Here is a 22959-nt window from a genome sequence, read left to right as displayed (position 1 = left end):
TCATTGCTGTGTAAATCTCAATCACTTTATTTCTCTGCAGTTGGAAGTATGCCTAGTTCTTTTAGAGTGAAGGCTTTTAGGTTTTTAGATAAACATCTCTTAATTCTTCACTGTAATCTGTTCTTGCAACCTGGCTTTCCTAGCCTCTTTAGGGATATCACCAGCAGAGCAATTTATGAAGTGGAAGGCAGTTTATAAGTGGCAAATCTCCTAAATTCTCTCATTCTGTAAACTAAGTAATTCTGGAATGATGGAAGAGGTACCAGTAGAACTATTTATCAGTATCCTGTCCATATCCTTTTTCTCCCCTCTTGGTGGTTTCAATACTTGCTTGTCTTGACATTGTTGCTCTTCAGGGAATTGGTTTGGGAAGTGTCTTGACTGTTGGTAGAGAGAAGATAGGCAGTGGTTATTGGTATAATGGAGGTGGCTGACAGTTTTTGCTTCTTCCTTGTGAGGAAGGAGCCGTGACAGTTGTAACGGATTTCTTTCTGCGGATGATGTAGTCTACTCCATCAGTCTCAGTGATGGATAAGTAATCCTACCTTCTTCAAATAGCTTCCCTGTGTGTACTCCACTTCAAGTATGTATGTGCCTCTCAAGCCCTTGATCAGACATTTCTAGCTAGTAGCGTCCATTCAGCCTGCAAATGCACCCTATGCCTTCTCATGGCAGACACAGGCTATCTGGGGGTCAGCGGGCAAACCTCCCTCCATTCCTTCTCTAATGCCGTGGCCTGAGGCAGAACCCTAGCACATCCCCCTAGAGCATACTCTGCCTTCTCTTTTCTTTTGCAGTTCAATACTTTTCTATTGTTTACAACAATAAAACTACCAACCCTCACTAGTTACCTGCAGAAATGGGAGAAATTCATCCATTGGCCCGGTTGTTGCCAACACAGAGTGCCCGAGGCAAGCAACAGCTGGGTTCGTTGCCCGGTATGCGTCGCGCCAATGACCACAATGGGATGGAGAAGCAGAGAGATTTATTTGGAACTCCAAATAGGGCGCAGGGTGACTGAGCTGTCTCAAATCCTGCAGCCGCACATGCAGATTCCAGTATACATTTTATACCTTTGCCTGCTTCACTACACAAGCTTATGCAACCAATTACCTGTTGCCCCGTACAATATCGTAGCCAATCAGCTAAAGCAGCCAGTTCTGTTTTTCCTCATAGCATTGCCCGAGCCTTGCCTTATTTGGGTCTATTTGTTACTGGTTTTTGCTCAACATTTCTGCCTTATCTATCTGTTTCCCAAGCCGAAGCTGGCCTTGGCTGGTGAGCCATGTGCAAACCTGTCTGTTTCTGTGCTAGCTTCCTCATAGTTGTGCAGGGTCACACAAAGTTCAAGGAGCAGAGGGGCTTTAGTTTGTCTGGGCCTAGAGCAAGAGGGCTTCGACACTCATGGTCTTCCACCCTCCCGAGTTACCTAGTGTAGTGCCCAGTGTCACCAGCATGGTGGTTGCTATCTCAGGGTTGAATTGGTTCCTAGATTAACTGCTGGATCTGAAGACATCTGAGCTATCTATTAGTTTGGTCAAGTTATACTTAGCCAGGGTTTCAGCTTTTCATTTCCCAGTCAAGGGATTCTTTGATTTTGCTCACTTGGTATTGTCCAAGTGATGGTTAGTTTGCAGCAAGGGATATTTAGGTTAGATTTTAAGAATAGTGTTAACTGAAAATATAGGTAAGCACTGGAATAGATTACCAAGGGAGGTTGTGGAATCTCCATCCCTGGAGGTTTTTAAGATCAGGTTAGACAAATGCCTGCCTTGGATGGTCTAGGTATATCTAATCCTGCCTCAGCGTCAGAGGGTAGCTTAGATGACCTCAAGGTCTCTTCCAGCCCAGTGGTTCTATGATGATGCAAATAGGCATTTAGTTGCCTACATTTTATTAATTTCAGTGGGTTCAAAGCTGCATATTTAAACGTGAAGAAGACTTCTATGGTATTTTTAATTTTTTAATCATTTAGCACCTCATCCTCCCCAGTTAATCCCATACCAGTACATTAATAGAGCATTAAGACTGAATGATTAAGCACCAAAAGTCAGTGCACATGCACACAACAATTATCCCAAGGCTCTGTTTCCCATATTTCAAGATTCAGCACTCTAACCTGAAGTAATTTTATGTATTTCCAAATTCTTTTCGACTTACCTTCTTCCTCTTTGCCCCCAACTTCCCTTTACACAGGCCTGCTTCTTTATTAGGAAGGTCACAGCAGTTAAATGGAAGGTGGGAAAACTACTGAATCCCTCCTCCTTTTTTCAGCTCCACCAAGATACCACATTGCTAGACCTCTTCATTCCTGCTCCCTCTTTGTTTGACAGAGCTTACCAAACCAAAAAAGAAAATTCCCCAAAAGCTAAGAAATAGACCTTGTTTACTCATCTTGCTATTGGAAGCCCACAAATACGGAAGCAACTTCTCAGTCAAAGAAGAGCAGAATTTACTCCTTTATTCCTTTATTTATTCCTTTGTCCAAATAAGATGACTCAGGAGGTTCAGACTGCGATGGTATAGATGAATTTGCTAAATGAACTTCTACTCAATGTCCCTATTAAAACTGTTAGCTGGCAAGATTATCTTTTAGTCTCGTTACAAAAAAATTTTAATATATTTCAGGAACAAATGAGTATAATTAGACTACGCTTTCACTCAGCAATCATGATCAAAGCCGAAGCAGGAGTTCTAGTCTGGTGTCTGTAATAATTAGATTTTTGTGCTACAGTAATTAAAGTGAAGCCTTTCTTAAGCAACTACTCAAGGGACTGATAAATCAGTTGAATAACAGAAGTGATCTTCTGATTATCTTCCATATTCACTTCCAAATGCTGCTCCAGATGTTTTGGGTCTCTTTTTGCAAAGGGGGCAAGGGACCTCTTGATGTCCCTTCCAGCCCTACTGTTCTGTGATTCTGTAAAGTTGCCCTTATCAGACAGCTGAGGATTCCCTCACTATGGATGAATCTCTTGGTGGCATAAACTGATGTAGCTCTAGATTACATCAGTGACTACTCTAACTTATGCCGGGAGCTAAAGCAGCCCTTAGCACCCTAGGAGATTAGAGGAATGCAAAAGTAGCTTAGATCCTCTGTGTTCTTGTAAATATCAAAATACACTTGTATAGTATTTCTTTGCTTACCCAGTACTTCAGAAAATGAGCTGGAACCCCAAATTTAGTTCTTCGGAGTGTAAATTTTCATGGGTGGATAGTGCTTTAAGTAGTTGTTTGCATAACCAATTACAGGTACACTTAAGCCCCAGTCACAACAGAAGGAAGATCCAAGGGGCTGAGACAGTGTCAACTTCTCACCCCTTTTTTGCCATCTCCCAGATATCCAGATAGAGGCTATGTCTACACTACAAGCATTACAGCAGCATAGTTGCAGCTATGCTGCTATGATGTAGACACGACATCAACAGAAGGGTTTTTCCATCATTATAGTAAATCCAATTAGTTGAGAGGCTAAGTTGACGAAGGAATTCTTCCATCAACCTGGCAGTGTCTATGTCCTACAAAGTTAAGTTGACATAAGCCACTTTGTATTGGGGGGGGGTGTTTCTCCCACAAGGCCCAACACTGACTGTTCTGGTCACAATTGTGAACTTCACTGCCCAGGGCCAGAAGGCCTCCCTCCTCTAAAGTCCCACAAACTTTTGAAATGCATTTTCCTGATTTCCCAGCTTGGCAAGCACACCTAGCAATTCTCCATTGTTGTGTGTAATTTACCAGCTGAGCATGCTGGCTATGTGCTCTAGCTTGTAGTAGACAAAAATATTGGGTCCTTGGCCCTGTGGGGAGAAGAAACTGTGCAAGCACAGCTACAGACGAGCTGTAGAAATGTGGACCTCTGAGTAAATTTAATGGGGCATGCAGAAAAATGGGTACAACAGGGACCAGCTGCAGGAAAGCAAAGGAACTGCAGCAGGCATCTCAGAAGGCCAGGGAGGCCAACAGGTGATTGATTAGGTGCCAAGCCACCGACCTGTTGCTTTTACAAAGAGTTGCATGCCATTCTTGATGGAAACCTCACCACCATGCCGCATACCACTGTTGATACCTCTGAGGAGTTTGAGCCACAGGCCCCTGACATGAACAGTGAGTAAGAGGAGTAGGATTGGGGGACATATGCTGTGAGCAAGGACCTGTCTGAGACCCTGCCGCAGATCAGTCATTCCTGGCAGTTGAGCCTGGGAGGGAATGATCCTCGGTAAGTGTTTAAATTTAATTTCCCATTACAGTGTTGCTCAACTGGGCACAGCAATTGACTTCATTAATTTACTCATACTAGAAGAGGTAGCAGTACAACAAAGAGAGGTAGTGTTACCTGCCTTTCATTGCCCTGCAGAGTTAGGCAAGGGGGGGCCATGTGGTTCATGTACATGTAATGTCCCTTGACAGGTAGGACACAGCAGGCAGCTATAACCATTGGAATATTTTTTTTTCTCACTGAGATCCAGTCTTGTGAGTAAACAATGCCAGCATCACTTCAGTCTACCAAAAGCACAATCAGCTGTCATTCTGCACCTGCTGAGCTGGTAGTTAAATCTTTCCTTGGTGCTGTCAGGATGGCCAGTGTATAGCTTCATGAGCCAGGGGAGTAAGGGGTCAGCTGGGTCCCCAAGGATCACTGTTGGCATTTCATCATTCCCAATGGTAATCACCCAGTTAGGAAAGAGAGTCCCTGCTTGTAGCTTTCTGAGAAGTCCTGTGTTTTTAAAGATGGGAGAGTCCTCCACCATCCCTGACTAGCCCATGCTGATGTCAGTGAAACATCTTCTGTGATCCATAAGTGCTTGTGTACACCATAGAAGAGATGTACTCTGTAGCAAGATGGTTTAGTGTCAAACATTTGCTTGCTATTGCTCATCTGCAGTTTGGGAACATCATTGCTGCACATCCACTCTACCCTGTATATTGCAGAGAGTCACATTTCTGCGTCGCAGGAGGTGATTAATGGCCCTGCACACTTGCATGACAGTGGCCTCCACAATGGATTTTCCAACTCCAAATTGTTTTCTGATTTGCCAGTTGGAATCTGGTGTTGCAAGTTTCCACAATGCCATTGCTACTTACTCCTCCATTGCAGGGCAGTTCTTATTTTGGTGTCCCTGCACTGGACGACTGGGACAAGCTCGGCACACGGTTCCAGGAATGTGGACTTGCTCATCTGAAAATTCTGCAGCTGCTGCTTGTCATCCCAAGCGTATATTACTATATGAGCACTCCAGCATTTGAAGCTGCTCTATGAACGCCACCAGCAGCCTTGCATTGGTTCTTACTATGTCCCACAGCAATCTGACCTCCAAGAAAACATGTTGCCTGCTTATTTGGTGGTTCGTGCAGCTCTAGAAATTCTGGAGGATCACGCATCCTGTGCTTAAAATGCTTAGGATAATAGTGCAGAGCTGTACAGTCTCTGTACTTCTGTCAAGAGATGTTGGTCAACAAGGAAGGCCAAGTGGGCTTATGGGATTTTGAAAGAAGGCATGAAAATTATGGGGTAGATGACATTATTGGATGGAGACAGTTGCACACTGGTAAGTGGACCCCTTGCTCCCAGTCACCCCTGTGTGCATTGCCAAAACTTCTCAAAAGACAGTGCACTGGATGATGGCGGATTGCACACTGGGATGCCTACCCATGGAAAACTTCACTGCATTGATACAAGCACTCCTGGTGGGTACGTGCACTGCTGACACAACGAGCCAAATATGCATGCGCACAAACAATATGCTAATGTTGACAACTTTATGCCAAAGTAACTTGCGTCGACCAAAGTTTGTAGTGTAGACATGGTCCATACAGGGCTTAGGTCGGTTTAACTACGTGTCTCGGGTGTGAATTTTTCACACCCCTGAGTGATGTAGCTAGGCCCACCTAGGGTCTTAGGTGTAGACCAGGCCTGAGTCTTCAGAGTATGGAACCAGGCCTCCCAGGAGGCAAGAGACTTCCAGGAGCAGTCCGAGCAGCACTGATGGTAGGGGGAAGGAGCCGGACTGGGCTATACCCACTCATCTTCTGCCTCCCACCCCATCCCGGGAGCTCAGATTTAGGTACCAACACCACAATGGCCTACTGGCTGGAATTCCCACTCCTTCCTGGGAGGCAAGCAGCAGGAGCAGGGTGTGGGCTGGGCAGGTCACTTGCCCCACTGTGGAGCTGGGCTCTAGTAACACAACCTCACCAGCACCTAGGACAGTGATGTAGGGCAGGTGTTCCCACAAATTCCCAGGGTCTGATTTCTCAGGAGGCAAGAGAAACTCCCTCTGGTTGCTGCTTGTGTTCTGGTTGCTGCTGGTCACTTCTGCAGAGAGAGAAGCATAATGAAAGCCTTTAAAATGAGACTGGTGGCTGCTGTTTCGGTTAAGCTTTGAAATAGAGGAGAACTTTAACTTTATAAAAAGTTAATCGTCGTTCAGCTGTATAATAGTTGGGACAACTGTGTGACAAAAGTGTGTGTATATGCAGAAATTAAGAACTAACAAGGAGCATGCCTGGCATTATCCTGATTACTAGTGCTTGTATGTTCTGTCTCTTTGGGTTTTTAAAAATTAGCTCTTCAGGGCAGGGTCCATATCACCATAACAGTTTCAATTATTTTGGTAATTTTATTTAAAAATACCTGTCGGCAAGTATGTCTGCAACAGTACAGACAAAAAAGGATTCAGGAAATGTTTTTGACAAATAGATTCCTTTCTAGGCATATTAATACAGAACTTTGAGTAATTTAAACGACAGTACAGAACCGTATTTCCCACACCCCTCAGAAGCAGTGCAAAGGCTTGGGGGAGTCTGGTAATGGAGGAGTTGAGGAAGAGGGAAGTAATTGCTGGGAAGGAAACTGGGAGTGAATCTGTAGGTTTGTTGGGTGTGGGTGGGAGAAGGATGGAATAGGTTTTTTGTTTTGTTTTGTTTTTGTTTTGTTTTTTTTGGAGGGGAAATTATTGCGGATTTGTGGAGCCACTCCCGTGCAGGCCCTGGCTGACCTCTAGCCTCTCCCATTCAGCCAGATATAAGCTATCCCTGTCCCCATGTTCCCTCTACCTCCACTCCCATTCAGTCCCTGGCTCAGTGCTGTCACCCCATTACCTCCTGTGCCCCTCTGTCCATCCTTCCCACACACACACACACCCCATCCCATGCCTCCTCATCTGACGTTATGGGCAGGATGCTGTGAGGAAGGTAGTCTCTGCCCACTCCCTCTCCTTGGCTGGCTGCTCTTGCCATGAGCTGGCTGCCCTCTCTTCTGGTGCCACATCCACCCTTGGTGGTCAAAAGCTATTTAGAAAAGCTGGACGAGCACGAGTCTATGGGGCCGGATGCGCTGCATCCAAGAGTGCTAAAGGAGTTGGAGGATGTGATTGTAGAGCCACTGGCCATTATCTTTGAAAACTCATGGCGATAGGGGGAAGTCCCGGACGACAGGAAAAAGGCTAATGTAGTGCCAATCTTTAAAAAAGGGAAGAAGGAGAATCCTGGGAACTACAGGCCAGTCAGCCTCACCTCAGTCCCAGGAAAAATCATGCAGCAGGTCCTCAAGGAATCAATCCTGAAGCACTTACATGAGAGGAAAGTGATCAGGAACAGTCAGCATTGATTCACCAAGGGAAAGTCATGCCTGACTAATCTAATCGCCTTCTATGATGAGATTACTGGTTCTGTGGATGAAGGGAAAGCAGTGGATGTATTGTTTCTTGACTTCAGCAAAGCTTTTGACACGGTCTCCCACAGTATTCTTGTCAGCAAGTTAAGGAAGTATGGGCTGGATGAATGCACTATAAGGTGGGTAGAAAGTTGGCTAGATTGTCGGGCTCAACGGGTAGTGATCAATGGCTCCATGTCTAGTTGGCAGCCGATGTCAAGTGGAGTGCCCCAGGGGTCGGTCCTGGGGCCGGTTTTGTTCAATATCTTCATAAATGATCTGGAGGATGGTGTGGATTGCACTCTCAGCAAATTTGCGGATGATACTAAACTGGGAGGAGTGGTAGATCACGCTGGAGGGCAGGGATAGGATACAGAGGGACCTAGACAAATTGGAGGATTGGGCCAAAAGAAATCTGATGAGGTTCAATAAGGATAAGCGCAGGGTCCTGCACTTAAGACAGAAGAACCCAATGCACAGCTACAGACTAGGGACCGAATGGCTAGGCAGCAGTTCTGCGGAAAAGGACCTAGGGGTGACAGTGGACAAGAACCTGGATATGAGTCAGCAGTGTGCCCTTGTTGCGAAGAAGGCTAATGGCATTTTGGGCTGTATAAGTAGGGGCATTGCCAGCAAATCGAGGGACATGATCATTCCCCTCTATTCGACATTGGTGAGGCCTCATCTGGAGTACTGTGTCCAGTTTTGGGCCCCACACTACAAGAAGGATGTGGAAAAATTGGAAAATGTCCAGCGGAGGGTAACAAAAATGATTAGGGGACTGGAACACATGAGTTATGAGGAGAGGCTGAGGGAACTGGGATTGTTTAGCCTGCGGAAGAGAAGAATGAGGGGGGATTTGATAGCTGCTTTCAACTACCTGAAAGGGTTCCAAAGAGGATGGATCTAGACTGTTCTCAGTGGTAGCAGATGACAGAACAAGGAGTAATGGTCTCAAGTTGCAGTGGGGGAGGTTTAGGTTGGATATTAGGAAAAACTTTTTCACTAAGAGGGTGGTGAAACGCTGGAATGTGTTACCTAGGAAGGTGGTGGAATCTCCTTCCTTAGAAGTTCTTAAGGTCAAGCTTGACAAAGCCCTGGCTGGGATGATTTAATTGGGGATTGGTCCTGCTTTGAGCAGGGGGTTGGACTAGATGACCTCCTGAGGTCCCTTCCAACCCTGATATTCTATGATGTAATTGCAGCTTCCCCTTGCCTCCCCCATCAGAATCAATTATTCTGCCTGGTATGGGGGGGACACGTTAATTCTGTGCTAGGCAATGTTGCAGAATTGCCCCAGGAGTAAAGTTTATTCAGGGCTTTGTGCTGTTGTTACCCGATTCTGGCTGAGGTTGTTTGGAGCTACTGCAATACAAATAACTATCAAATTAATAATAAATAGTAAATTTAATTGGGACTACATTTACATTATTTAGACTGATAACCTATAACTTAGAAATCCAGCAGTTGGATTTTAACCAAATTCTATGTAGTCAGGTGTTAATGGAGGGGAGATTCTTGGTCATTGAAGACAAGTCTGCTTACACAAAGGCTGATTTGATCCAGTCGTAACACACTTTCTTCTGCATTTTGAGTAGAGTAATGCTAATAATCTGTAGTAATGGTATTTTGTGTTTTCAAAGCACTGTACAAATATTACTACTTCACAATTCTTTGTGAAGTAAGTATAAATCCCCCTTTTTGCAGATGTGGAAACAGCTACAAAAAGGTTTTAGCTTGTGCAGTCACATCAGTGCCCTAACCAGAATTAAAATAAGTTTCTCATACCTTTGTTCAGTACATCAGACCATAATGTCCATTTTACTATAACTGCTGTATAAGTATTTTTTGTTGCTCCTTGTTTTCTCACCTTTTTTCATTCTTTGTTGAAGCTGTAAGTAATGATAATTACTGAATAATTATGATCTATTAATTTTTCTATTAGTGAATAGTAAATTCGAACTACTTTGAGCAGATGTCTTGAAACTTCAACAGATGTATGCTTAATGTAGATATACAAAGTACCTTTTATAGGAACGTATAAAAATATAAAATTTTACTACTAAATACACCTGCCAAATGACTTTTCAAAGTCTGTTCTTTCTCAGAAAGCTGAAGATGTAGTAGTGTGTTTTTTATTTCTGGAAACTGGACTTCAAATCTTTAACAAGGTCCTAATAGTTTTCCAGAGTTATCAAGGTTTTTGCAGTGATCCGATCTGCACAATGTGCTCTGTGCACAGCTAGCCTTCAAGACCATTGAGAAACTAATTCTGCACTAGCTTTAATCTCCCTATTTGCTTAGTTTGAGCCAAATGGAACAAGTTAAATGAATTGTCAAGAAATTGCACTGGTTTCCTGTTTGCTTGTGAAAACAAACCAGTGTGCTTGACTTGAATCTAAAAAGCCCTGTGTGTGTTTGGCCATGGCTATCTGAGAGGGCATCCCAGCATTGGAGGTCAGTTGAGGTACTGGAGCTAATGATACCTTTTGATTTAACATTTGTGGACTGGTGGTAGGGCATTATCATGAAGGACCCTCCAGCTCTAAAATTCTATCTTACCACTAGTTTGACAAAATCTGTTGGCCTTAAGACCAGTCTCTTCTCCCAGGTGAGGCATGTAATATTATATTGGATGAGTTTTCCAGTGGTGACAGTAAGCACTTTCCAAAATGCCATCCCAGGTCAAATGACTTACAAGCACAAGTCCCACTGGATTTCAGTGGGACTTTGGATGCTTTGAAAACGTTAACACAGTCAAGTTTCCATGTTAGTTTGCCATATTAGTTAAGGCCCAGTGATAGTGATGGGTACATGTATCAGTGAATAAATGAGATGAGGCTCTTTCCCCCTCTCCCTCCCTTCCTTCCCCTGCCCATTTCTTCACTTTACAAAATCAGTCCAGACTGATGATTGTGATGAATTGTGTACTTGCAAGGTTGTTACAAGTCAAAATTTGAGATGCATTGGCAGACATGAGTGGAGAAATTTGTACGGAATTTACTCGTGATTCCAGGCTCAAGCTAATGATCTGAGCGCTGAAATTTACGTGTACATTTTGGGGGTTTTTGGAAGATTTTGTTGAATGGAGTGTAGTCTAATTATGGCTTTCGCTTCCTGAGTTACGCGTCTAGGCATTACAAGCTATTAGTGTGGTTTCTTCTTTCAATCGTTCACAAGTCTTTTTAAGAAGACTTTGAGCCTCAGTCATAAGACTTGTATTTGTATTTAATTTTTGTAAATGTAATTTTGCATTCTTTTCTTGTATGATTAACTTTTATAAGGTATCTTGTAACTTTTTGGCAGTTTGTTGGTTGAAGGGGAAATACATAACAGTCAATCCCAGTTTCTGATAGAACAGTGCACAAACTCATTTAGTCTCTTATCCCAATCTAAGGAAGGAGTGTCGGTGTGTGGTCTGTCTGTGGGTGTGAGTACAGGCTAAAGCCCACTCTGTAGAGTAGACTGTCATACTTGAAAACCATGGATTATCTCTAAAACTACTTTTGAACACATTGTTTATTGTGGACAGGGCCAAACTCTTTAACATTTTTTCACAATCTGTGCTTGAGACCTGAGGCATGACTTTTTGTGTGTAGAGGTCTTACTGTTTACTAGTGTGGTTGGAACGTAGTACCATCAGACATCTACCCTTCTGTGTTTAAATATATTCTTTACATGTCTAGAAAATTCAAAAAACTAAAACTTTAGATTTAGAATGGGATTGTCAAAAGCACACTGACCTAACTTCTCATAAAATTAATCAACAGGAGCCATTGACTTCAGTGGATACAGAATTAGGCCAGTGCTTTTCATGTTTCAAAAAAAGCTCATCCTTAATGAATATCTGATAAGAGTAATGTTAACCAGTTAGCATAAATATTTTTTTATTGTTTTAAAAATGTAGCGGTGTCAGAATTTTCAAAGTAGAGCTATCGGAAATCATCAGGGCAGAGAACATATTTGAAAATGAGGACTGGAATTAAAGTTGAATGAGGAAACTAGTGGACAGGATATGCAGTTCAAGAATTCCTGTACAGAAGAACTCAGTGTATGAACCATCATTTTGGGGGAAACCAACTTTAGAGAGAGAGAGATATTTCCAGAGTTGAAGCTTTGTACCATTTTGGTGGAGGGACCAGATTCAAAGGACAGGCTTTGAATGATCATTTTCACTAAACTGATTAGTGGATTAAATCTTCATGATGGTATAGGAGCAAGTTTAATTGTTTTTTCAATGGATATTCATTAAACTAATATATCTATGTCAGAATACAAATACAAATGTTTCCAACCCAAATCATTTTAATCAGGGTGGATAAAAATCAATGATTTTAAAAATAAATCAGATATTTTTATTTATTTAAATCAGGTTTTTTCCCTCAAAGCATTTTATCAAAAAAATCCATCTAAAGATAAATTATAGCTCAAATGTATCTCATCATGGAATAGGGATTATAAATTCCAATTCTATAGTATGAGACAATATATTCATGTAATGTTTAAGAAAAGTTTTGTAAATTAGTTCCAATAGTTCATGGATTAGGGACCCAATTCTATGGGGTTTCACAGGCTTCTGTATAGATTATTTAGGTTAATCTTTCTATCTACCCAATGGGACTCAGTGCACAATCTAGAAGATACCATCAGAGATGCTTAGTTTTGCAGTTTTCAAACTGGATTTGTCTCCCCAGAGGTAACATGCTTGTTAACAGCAAAAATGTTTTTAAATAAATATATAGAGGTGAGAAATAACAGACCTCAACTCTATTGTCCCTCTGCAAATTTGTGTACACAGTGAATCCCTTACCTCTCTCTAAAAGTGCAGTTTCAAAAAGCTAAATGAATAGAAGATTGTTGGGGCCGGAATAGATCTGGACAAGGAGAAGAAGTCTGGAGATAAATGCGACAAGTGAGGGACATGCTTGTTTTGTTAAAATATTATATGTTTGCTCTTTGAAGAAGAAAATCTAGAATACATAATGTTGTTGTTTTTTAGTTAAATAAAACAATTTAAATGTCTGTCTGGTGGTGGTCTCCTCCTAATACCACATGGCAAGAAAATCCTCCAAATATTAATGATTAACCTGATGAATTGGAGATAGTTCACCTCCCAATGACTTCATAAATATCTGCTTCAATTACCTTTGGTAAATGAAATAACCAACCAACCATTCATTTTCTGATATATTTTTAAAACTAACTGAAAAGTTTTCAAAATAAATCATTGTTTAAAAATGTATAGTGTGTACCTTCTAAAAATGAAACCTACATCTATCTGAGTTGTGAAGAATATGTATTAAGGTTACAACAACCAACAAGAATGAACATTTATGTAGAAAACCATGATTAAATAGTCTTCCTGTCTAGTGATTTAAATCATGATTTAAATCAATTTGATTTTTTAAAAAAATACACATAGCTGATAGGTAAACCAAAATGCACAAGACAAAATGGATCCTTCTGAGAATGCAACAGTGACCAGTTTTATCCTGCAGACTCAAATAACCACAAGCAAGATGTTTGTATGCTTTTTGAAGCTTTTAAAGCTTCAACTCCAAGCTGGCACAACTGGAACTTAACTTTCTACAAAATTGGTGGGAAAACATAGGACACAGCTACATCTGTGTATCAATCAATCAACTCTAGGATAAAGATAGACATGCATACGGAGACCTTCATGCAAGAGGAAGTAAAACAGGAATGCAATCTCAGCCCAGTCCTTGTCAGTATGTACATCAGTAGCAAAACCCAGGATTTCCACTAAATACCTGATACCTGCTGCTGATCTGGTTATACTATTGCCTCTTAATATATTTATTCAAAAGAATTTCCACTTGCTAGAAATGTACTATAAAATAGGTTCTACAGAGCAGCCTGGGAACAATCAAAACTTTTTTCTTTTTTTTTTCTTTAACAAAAAAATTCTTAAATAATATGTTCCTGGGCATCATAATAAATGTACCATGAAGCCGTGTATAGCTATAAAAATCACATCTAGACTCTTGCATGCAATAAGGAACAATTAAATAACTACCACTTTCTGATAAAACCACTAATCTATTTTATAGTATAATTCCTCCTATTCTGCTGCATGGGAATGTATTTTAGTGCCATCTTTAGCTACCATGATAACAGTTGAGACAAAATTCCAGTGGAAACCATTTCCCCTCCACTTCCACTAATTACTATTTATTAGACAAGTAGACTCATTAGACTTATTAGACTCAGCAACAATGATTAGAGCAGACCTAATCAACATACAGAAAAGAACTCTAAAGTTTTGGTGCCCTCTCTGCCAAAACAGCATAGGTCTCTCTGTTACAAAGCACTAGAGCAGTGGTCTCTACGGAAGAAGACTGGTGGCCCGCCTGCGGTAAGTTGTCCGGAGGGGAACACCAGCCATGGACGCGCTGCCGCCGAAGGAAAAAAACAGCAGAGTGCCGTTGGGCGCTCCTGCTGCCGTGCACCCCCTGAGATGCATCCCAGTTTAGAGACCACTGCACTAGAGGATCAAAAAATGAATCTAATTACAAGTATAACCCCTTACCATGTATCACTCCTGGGTCTCTCAACTGTAACCTCTTTACCAGTGAAGCAAGCAACTTTACCTAAAATTAAGAGGCCAAGAAACCCTGCATTGTTAAATAAAATACCAGTCTACAGCTCAGTTGGAGGAACAGATCAAAACTAACTAATTAAACTGGTGCAAATCTATAGAACAGAACTCTTTCACTCAGTTTTTCTGTACTTTATTATGAGGTCATCTAAGGGCAGATTCTACAGTACAGAAATGGTGACTATGGATATGAGTCAGCAGTGTGCCCTTGTTGCCAAGAAGGCCAATGGCATTTTGGGATGTATAAGTAGGGGCATAGCGAGCAGATCGAGGGACGTCATCGTCCCCCTCTATTCGACATTGGTGAGGCCTCATTTGGAGTACTGTGTCCAGTTTTGGGCCCCACACTACAAGAAGGATGTGGATAAATTGGGGAGAGTCCAGCGGAGGGCAACAAAAATGATTAGGGGTCTGGAACACATGAGTTATGAGGAGAGGCTGAGGGAACTGGGATTGTTTAGTCTGCAGAAGAGAAGAATGAGGGAGGATTTGATAGCTCTTTCAACTACCTGAGAGGTGGTTCCAGAGAGGATGGTTCTAGACTATTCTCAGTGGTAGAAGAGGACAGGACAAGGAGTAGTGGTCTCAAGTTGCAGTGGGGGAGGTTTAGTTTGGATATTAGGAAAAACTTTTTCACTAGGAGGGTGGTGAAACACTGGAATGCGTTACCTAGGGAGGTGGTAGAATCTCCTTCCTTAGAAGTTTTTAAGGTCAGGCTTGACAAAGCCCTGGCTGGGATGATTTAATTGGGGATTGGCCCTGCTTTGAGCAGGGGGTTGGACTAGATGACCTCCTGAGGTCCCTTCCAACCCTGATATTCTATGATTCTATGGGTGCTCTTCAGATTATGACTGTGTGTGCAGCATCTGTGCTACCATAATATAAATAACATTAAACTCGAGGTGGAAACTCGAAAGTAGAGCTCCAAGCAAACCAGAAAAGAAATATAATACAAAAGGGTGCTAAAAACCATGTAAGTTTAAACTAGTGAGGGTAATAACACCACATAGTTGCTCAGTAAGTAATGTATGCATCTTGATGGCTTAGTTTGTTTTCATTTCAATAAAAAGGATCTTGTTTACCTATCATGCAGGCTTTGCTGTTACTCCTAGCTGTCCCCAACTATGCTACAGCAATGTAAAAATTGACAGATTTCTTAAAAGTTGCGCTGCTACCCACACTGTATAGTACCAATGGGAAACAGACCATAGTCCTCAATACTTACTAGAAAAGGAGTACTTGTGGCACCTTAGAGACTAACCAATTTATTTGAGCATGAGCTTTCGTGAGCTACAGCTCACTTCATCGGATGCATGCCGTGGAAACTGCAGCAGACTTTATTTATACACAGAGAATATGAAAAAATACCTCCTCCCACCCCACTGTCCTGCTGGTAATAGCTTATCTAAAGTGATCATCAGGTGGGCCATTTCCAGCACAAATCCAGGTTTTCTCACCCAAAATAAAAAAAACTGCAATATATAGTTTGAGGATTTGTATCAGAAATAACGACTTCTTCACAAAATCATGCACAATTCTTTATTTTTTCAATGATCAGAGGTTGTAAGCCTCATATAGTGTCTGCTCCTGGAGGAATTTTGCAGTTTTGCACCACTGCACGTGTGCAGAATTCACATGCCATGCATATTTTTAATTTTGTTGCAGAAAATAACTTCTGCTGGAAAGTCGCTATAGTTCCCCTTTTGCCCACCAGAGAGCGCTGTGGCACTAGAACAGAGCAGCCACTTCTGGCCAGCTGGGGGGGGAGAGAGCCTGTAGCGCCTTCTTCACAGTGCCTGTCGTGCCAGGTCAGGAGACTGGGGATATAGGGAAACAGACAGTATGGCGCTGCTGGGGGGTGGGACAGGGCTCATAACAGTTAGTGGGGGGTGACAGGCTGGGGTAGGGGCTGAATGGGAGTGGAGGCACAGGGGAAGGAGTGCAGGGCCACATAGGGACAGGGACGTGCCTTAGTGGAGACATGGGGACAGGGGCAGATGTGCCTGACTGAGTGGGAGAGACTAGGGGTCAGCCAGGGTCTGAATGGGGGAACCCCGCCCCCCCCAAAAAACCTGTTCCATACTTGTCCCATCCTACCCAACAACCCTCCAAATTCACACCCAGGTTCTTTCCCAGCAATTACTTCCCTCTCCCTCAGCTCCTCTGTTACCTCTGACTCCCCCAAATCTTTGCACTGCTTCTGAGGGGTGTGGGAAATACAGTTCTGTATTGTAACTTAAATGAATTATTAATCAGAGTTCTGTATTAATATGCCTAGTAAGTAATCTATTTGCCAAAAACCATTTCCTGAATCTTTTTTTATTAGCTGTATTGTTAAGACATGCTTGCTGACAGGTATTTTAAAATAAATTACCAAACTAACTGAAAGTGGAGTGATTATATGGTGTTGTCTTGACAAAATATGCAAAATTTTAAAATATTGTGTCCATAATGTTTAGGTTTTTTGGCACTTAGTTTTTTGGCACAGAATTCCCCCAGGAATAATATATCTAATAAAAAATGGACAGTGACAAAAAATTAGAGAAGCTAAAACCCAGGGTGGTAGTGTGAAGCCCTGACTGTTTGCTTGCCACAGTATCTACCTCTAACAAGTCTTAGATTAGTGGTCCCCAAACTGCGCAGTGCACCCCCTGTAGAGGGGCATGGAGGAAAGTTTGGGGGGGGGGGCGCAGCAGGGCACGGGCCGGCCCTTATGGGAGGGAGCGCCATCCAGCTCTGCCCCCAACCTCTGCTCCCAGACTCTGCTCCCACTCCCAGTCACGGCTCTTGGCCCTGGCCCCAGCCACAGCTCCACTCCTGACCGTAGCTCCCAACCACAGTTTCCAGGGGGAGAGGGGGCGGCATGTGGGGTAAGTGGGGCATGATTTAAAGTTTGGGGACTACTGCCTTAGAGTATCCCGCTGTACTTGGTATTGTTGAGACATCACCTGGAGTATTGTGTCCAGTTTTGGATACCACACTTTAAGAAAGATGTGGACAAAATAAAGAGCCCAGAAGAGAGCAACAAAAATGATAAAATGTTTTAAAAGCCTGACTGACCTATGAAGAGAGGTTTTAAAAAAAATAAAAATAAAAAAACTGGACATGTTTAGTCTTTTAGAGAGAAGAAGACTGATAACAGTCTTCAAATATTGTGTTAAGGTCTATTTATAAAGAGGATGGGGATCATTTGTTCTTCATGTCCATTGGAGGTAGGACAAGAAGTAGTTGGCTTAATCTGCAGCAAGGGAGACTTAGATTAGATATTAGGAAGAACTTTCTAACTATAAGGGTAGTTAAACACTGGAATAGACTTCCTTCCAATGAAGGTTGTAAAATGCCTGTTATAATAGGTTTCTAAGAACAAATTAGACAAACAGCTGTCAGGGATATATATTTGGGAGTGTGTGTATATATATTTGATCCTGCTTCATCATGAGGGCATGGCCTAGATGACCCCTCAAGGACTCTTCAAGCCTACATTCTATGATTCTATCCTTTTATACTTCAAGTATTTGTATTTAGCTTGACATGCAAATAACATGTCATTGAATAGTCCATAATATTTCCTTAGATACAAAATAGTGTTGCTTATACCCATAAGGGATTTTGGTTGGTGGGTTTTTTGCTATTTCTAAATAGCTGCCTCTGTACAGAAGAGAACTCTACAGCTTTCCAGTAGTCAGGGGGGGGTGTGTGTGTGTTGTGTGAGCTCCACCTACTGGAAGTCATCTTGGTGTATCCTTGTTACGTTACTTGGAACATCTCCACTAAAATGTAGTGTTAATTTATCATGTCTTGTCTTTTCTTTGTGATGTAAATACAGAAATCAACAGAAACTAATGTTTTATGTTTTTAAAAATGGGCTAGGAAAGTAAGGTGAACTCATCACACCAGATGTCTCAATAGAATGTCAATTTTCAAATCCCTTTTCTTTTTTTCTTTTTTTTTATTTGTAGGAACATCATCTTCAGCGAGCTATCTCGGCACAACAGGTATATGGAGAGAAGAGGGATAATATGGTTATACCGGTCCCAGAGGCAGAAAGTAATATCGCTTACTATGAATCTATATATCCTGGGGAATTTAGGATGCCAAAGCAGCTCATTCATATACAGCGTAAGTATAAATATTTTTAAACTGTATGTGAAAGCCTATATCCAAAATGTTCTTTAAACTGATAATTTAAAGGAATTTCTTTAAAAACCTATTGAACTACTGTTGAAACTTCCTTTCGAAGATTAATGTTTGTGCAGCATCTTAAGATGTAAACCAGTGGTGGGTGATCTGCAGGCCACACACAGCCCATCAGGATAAGCAGGTAGCGGGCCACGAGACATTTTGCGGATGTTGACCCGACTGTCCGTGAGCACAGCCCCCCGCAGCTCCCAGTGGCTGCGGTTCGCCATTCTCTTCAATTAGATGGAGTATGTTCACCTCAAGATACATTCTAGAATTCTTCAGCTGCTTCTAGAGGACTTGGTGGCCCACTTGGGTGCTGTTGCTTGTTTTCATTTTTATCTGGCTAAGAGATTTCAGCTGTTCCTTTTGGATGTGGACCTCACCACAGTCATTACTTTACTTCGGGCGATATGCTTTAATTAGCAATATCTTGAACATACCTGTGCCCCATAAACTGAATAGACTCCCAGTTTATTTCTGGATAAAAGATTGGGATTGATTTACCATCCTCTTTCTTGAGAGTACTGACTACTTCCATGATCATTTTATTTCCTCATGCTCTCTCCTGATAGTATAGGTCAACTGACGTTCTTAAGCTGACTGCCCTGTGAACAAAAAGCAGTCTTCAAAATGTTTCCTGTATGTAAAGTTAAATTATCATAAAGAGTAGATTCAATGATTGGTTAAAGATCATGCCAGATGAACCTATTTTTTATTTATTTTTGTTTTTGTTTTTCATTTAAGATACTAAGGTTACTGATGAGGGGAACTTGGTTGATGTCAATGTAGTCATCAGTGAAGCTTTTTGTTGAAATACCACATATAGTTGGGGTGAAATTCTGGCTTCCTGGAAGTAAAAACAAAAAACTGACTTCAATAGGGCCAGGATGTCACTCCAGATTCTTAGATTGGACTATAGGAAGTATACTGGATAGTAAAATGATAAGCAGTTGAATGCTTAGATATTATATTTAGTTAATGTCAGTTAATGTCTGCTTGCATTGTGTCATTGCTTCTGTTAATTTTATTCTCTTTTTATTCTTGTTCACTGTACTTTTATATCTGTTTTTAATAAAAGTATCAAGTTGTTACAATCCCAGACACTTTTGTTGTTTTTGTTGCAACAAAATACTTCCATGGTACTTCCATGTTAACATTCACTGTATTGTTTAGCTTTTAGTTTGGATGCTGAACAGCCGGATTATGACTTGGATTCAGAAGATGAGGCCTTTGTGAATAAATTGAAGAAAAGAATGGACATCTCTCCTTTGCAGTTTGAGGAGATGATAGACAGGCTAGAAAAGGGCAGTGGTCAGCAGGTACAACGTTATTTCAGATAAAAAAATTTAAAAAAAAACAACCTTTCATGTGCTGCTATTTCTTGTAACACATTGGGTTTTACATTTAGCCAGTCAGCCTGCAGGAGGCCAAACTGCTTCTGAAGGAAGATGATGAATTAATTAGAGAAGTGTATGAGTACTGGATTAAAAAGAGGAAAAACTGTCGAGGTCCCTCTCTTATCCCAGCAGTAAAACAAGAGAAGCGAGATGGTTCCAGCACAAATGATCCTTATGTTGCTTTTAGAAGGCGAACAGAAAAGATGCAGACTCGAAAAGTGAGTAGATATAAAATCTGGCACATTCTTATTGTATTGAAGCATTACTAAGTCAACTTAACTTTGAATACTGAATCTTGAAAAGAAATGGGGAGGGGGGGAAAACACTATTTGCTTGCTAATGGCACCACTCAATTGAAATAATATACAGTTTAACTACAGAAGTGTGTATCCCAAGAGTGTAACTGTCTTTTTTTTGTAGGTCACTACAAAATCGAGTAATAATAATAATGCAGGTGACTTGTAACTTGCAGTAGATATAAGTTTCTCTGTTTGTACTTTGACATGTCAAAATGCTTGATACAAACTTATTATAGAAATTAAAACAAACTTCAATGAAAACAAAATGAAAATTCTTTTGTTTATATCCACAGAATCGAAAGAATGATGAAGCATCTTATGAAAAGATGCTTAAGTTGCGTCGAGATCTGAGTCGTGCAGTAACTATCCTAGAGATGATAAAGAGAAGAGAAAAAAGCAAGAGGGAGTTACTGCATTTAACACTGGAAATTATGGAAAAGAGGTAGAGTACATCAAGACAAGATTGCATAATCATTTTTGAAAACTTTTGCAGAACTAATACTAATACTAAAATGAACAGAACAGAACTAATACTAAAATATCTTTTTGAGTTGTGTAAATCTTTTTTAAAACTACTTTTTAACTTTTGTGTTTAATGATTTTATAATAGTATAGCATGCTTTCACGTTTTACAAAGAGAAAATTAAGTATAAAAATATATATTTACAAATCAGGAAGGAATTAGTCTAGTCTTCATCCAATCACCCTTGTTTTGTCAGTTTTGCTTTAGGTTTCTTTCACTGTGCACAAATCTAGAAAGAGGAGACTTCACAAATTATAGGTAAATTTATTAAGAACATAAAAATGGCTATGTTGGGTCAGACCCTTGGTCGTCCATATGGCCCAGTATTCTGTCTTCTGACAGTGGCCAGAGTTAGATGCTTCAGAAGGAACGAACAGAACAGGGCAATTTTCTGTGATCCATTCCCAGTCATCCAGTCCCAGTTTCTGGTAGTTGGAGGTTTAGGGATACCCAGAACATGGAATTGCCTCCTTGACCCTCTAGGCTAATAGCAATTGATGGACCTATCCTTCATGAAATTATCTAATTTTTTTTGTACCAGTTATACTTTTGGCCTTCACAACAGCCAGTTGCAACAAGTTTAAAGGTTGACTCTGCATTGTGAAGAAATACTTCCTTATGTTTGCTTTAAACGTGTTGCCTGTTAATTTCACTGGGTGACACCTAGTTCTTCTGTTATGTGAAGGGGTAAATAACACTTCCTTATTCCCTTTCTCCATACCTACCATGCTTTTAGAGACTTCTATCATATCTCCCCTTAGTCATCTCTTTTCTAAGCTGAACAGTCCCAGTCTTTTTAATCTCTCTCATATGGAAGGTGTTTAATAGCCCTAATGATTTTTGTTGTCTTTCTCTGTACCTTTTCTAATTCTAATATCTCTTTTGAGAGAGGATGACTGGAACTGCATGCAGTGTTCAAGGTGTGGGCATACCACGGCCTTGTATAGGGATATTGATATTTTCTATATTATTTATTCCTTTCCAAATGGTTCCTAACATTGTTAGCTTTTTTTGACTGCCATTGCACATTGAGCAGATATTTTCAGGGAGTTATCCACAATGACTCGAACCTAGTACCTCTGTGTGGTAACAGCTAATTTAGACCCCATTATTTTGCATGTATAGTTGGAAACAATAATCCCAATCGGCATTATTTTGCATTTATCAGCATGAAATTTCATCTGTCATTTTGTCACCCAGTTTAGTCAAATCCCTTTATAGCTCTTTGCAGTCGGCTTTGGACACAACTATCTTGAGTAATTTTGTATTGTCGGCAAATTTTGCCACCTCCACTGTGTGTCCCCATTTATTCAGATAACGTATGAATATGTTAATCATCAAGGACCCAGTCAGATCCATGGGAGACACTATTATTTACCTCTCCCCATTGTGAAAACTGACTATTTATTCCTCTCCCTTTGTTTCCTGTCTTTTAACCAGTTATTGACCTTTCCTCGTATCCTATAACTGCTTAATTTACTTCAACGCTTCTTGGGGAGGGACCTTGTCAAAGGTTTTCTGAAAGTCCAAGTACACTGTATCAGCTGGATCACCCTTGTCCACATGCCTGTTCATATCCTCAAAAAACTCTATTAGATTGCTGAGGCATGATTTCCCTTCACAAACCTGGGTTGACTCTTCCCTAGCATATCATGTTTATCTGCGTCTGATAATTCTGTTCTTTACTGTAGTTTCAACCAATGTGCTTTGTACTGAATTTAGGCTTACCAGCCTAAAATTGCAAGGATTGCCTCTGAAGCCTTTTTGAAATATTGGTATTACATTGGCTACCCCTCAGTCTTCTGGTACAGAGGCTGACTTAAGCAATAGGTTACGTACCACAGTTAGTAATTCTGCGATTTCACATTTGATTTCCTTCAGAACACTTGGGTGAATTCCATCTGGTCCTGGTGACTTATTACTGTTTAATATATCCATTGGTTCCAAAACCTGCTCCTTTGGGACAGTTCAGACCTGCTCAAAACCAGTCCAAAACCTGCTCAATCTGGGACAGTTCCTCAGATTTTTCACCTAAAAAGAATGGCTATGGTGTGGGGATCTCACCCACATTCTCTGCAGTGAAAACTGATATGAAGAATTCATTTAGCTTCTCCCCAGCGGCCTTGTTTCCTTCAGTGTTCCTTCAACTCGTCCATCGTCCAGTGGCCCCACTGATTGTTTGACAGGCTTCTGGCTTCTGATGTACTTACAAAGAACTAACAACAATTATTTTTATCTTTAGCTAGTTTCTCTTCAAATTCTTTGCCTAGCTTATACTTTTACACCTG

General features: G+C 41.2%; 1 protein-coding gene across 7 annotated transcripts in view; it reads left to right on the top strand.

Annotated features, from left to right (window-relative positions):
• Positions 1-22959, top strand: part of EPC1 (enhancer of polycomb homolog 1) — a 101509-nt gene that overhangs the window by 46083 nt on the left and 32467 nt on the right. For all 7 annotated transcript variants that reach the window (XM_073334417.1, XM_073334416.1, XM_073334413.1 and 4 more), the window contains 4 exons: positions 18230-18389; positions 19626-19771; positions 19861-20067; positions 20442-20590. In XM_073334417.1, coding sequence (XP_073190518.1) covers positions 18290-18389; positions 19626-19771; positions 19861-20067; positions 20442-20590 — 602 coding nt within the window. In that variant the 5' untranslated portion in view covers positions 18230-18289. The remainder of the gene's footprint in view (positions 1-18229; positions 18390-19625; positions 19772-19860; positions 20068-20441; positions 20591-22959) is intronic.

The sequence above is a fragment of the Lepidochelys kempii genome, chromosome 2 (genome assembly GCF_965140265.1).
Source record: "Lepidochelys kempii isolate rLepKem1 chromosome 2, rLepKem1.hap2, whole genome shotgun sequence".
Taxonomy (NCBI): Eukaryota; Metazoa; Chordata; order Testudines; family Cheloniidae; genus Lepidochelys; species Lepidochelys kempii.
This window is presented reverse-complemented; position numbering and strand designations above follow the sequence as displayed.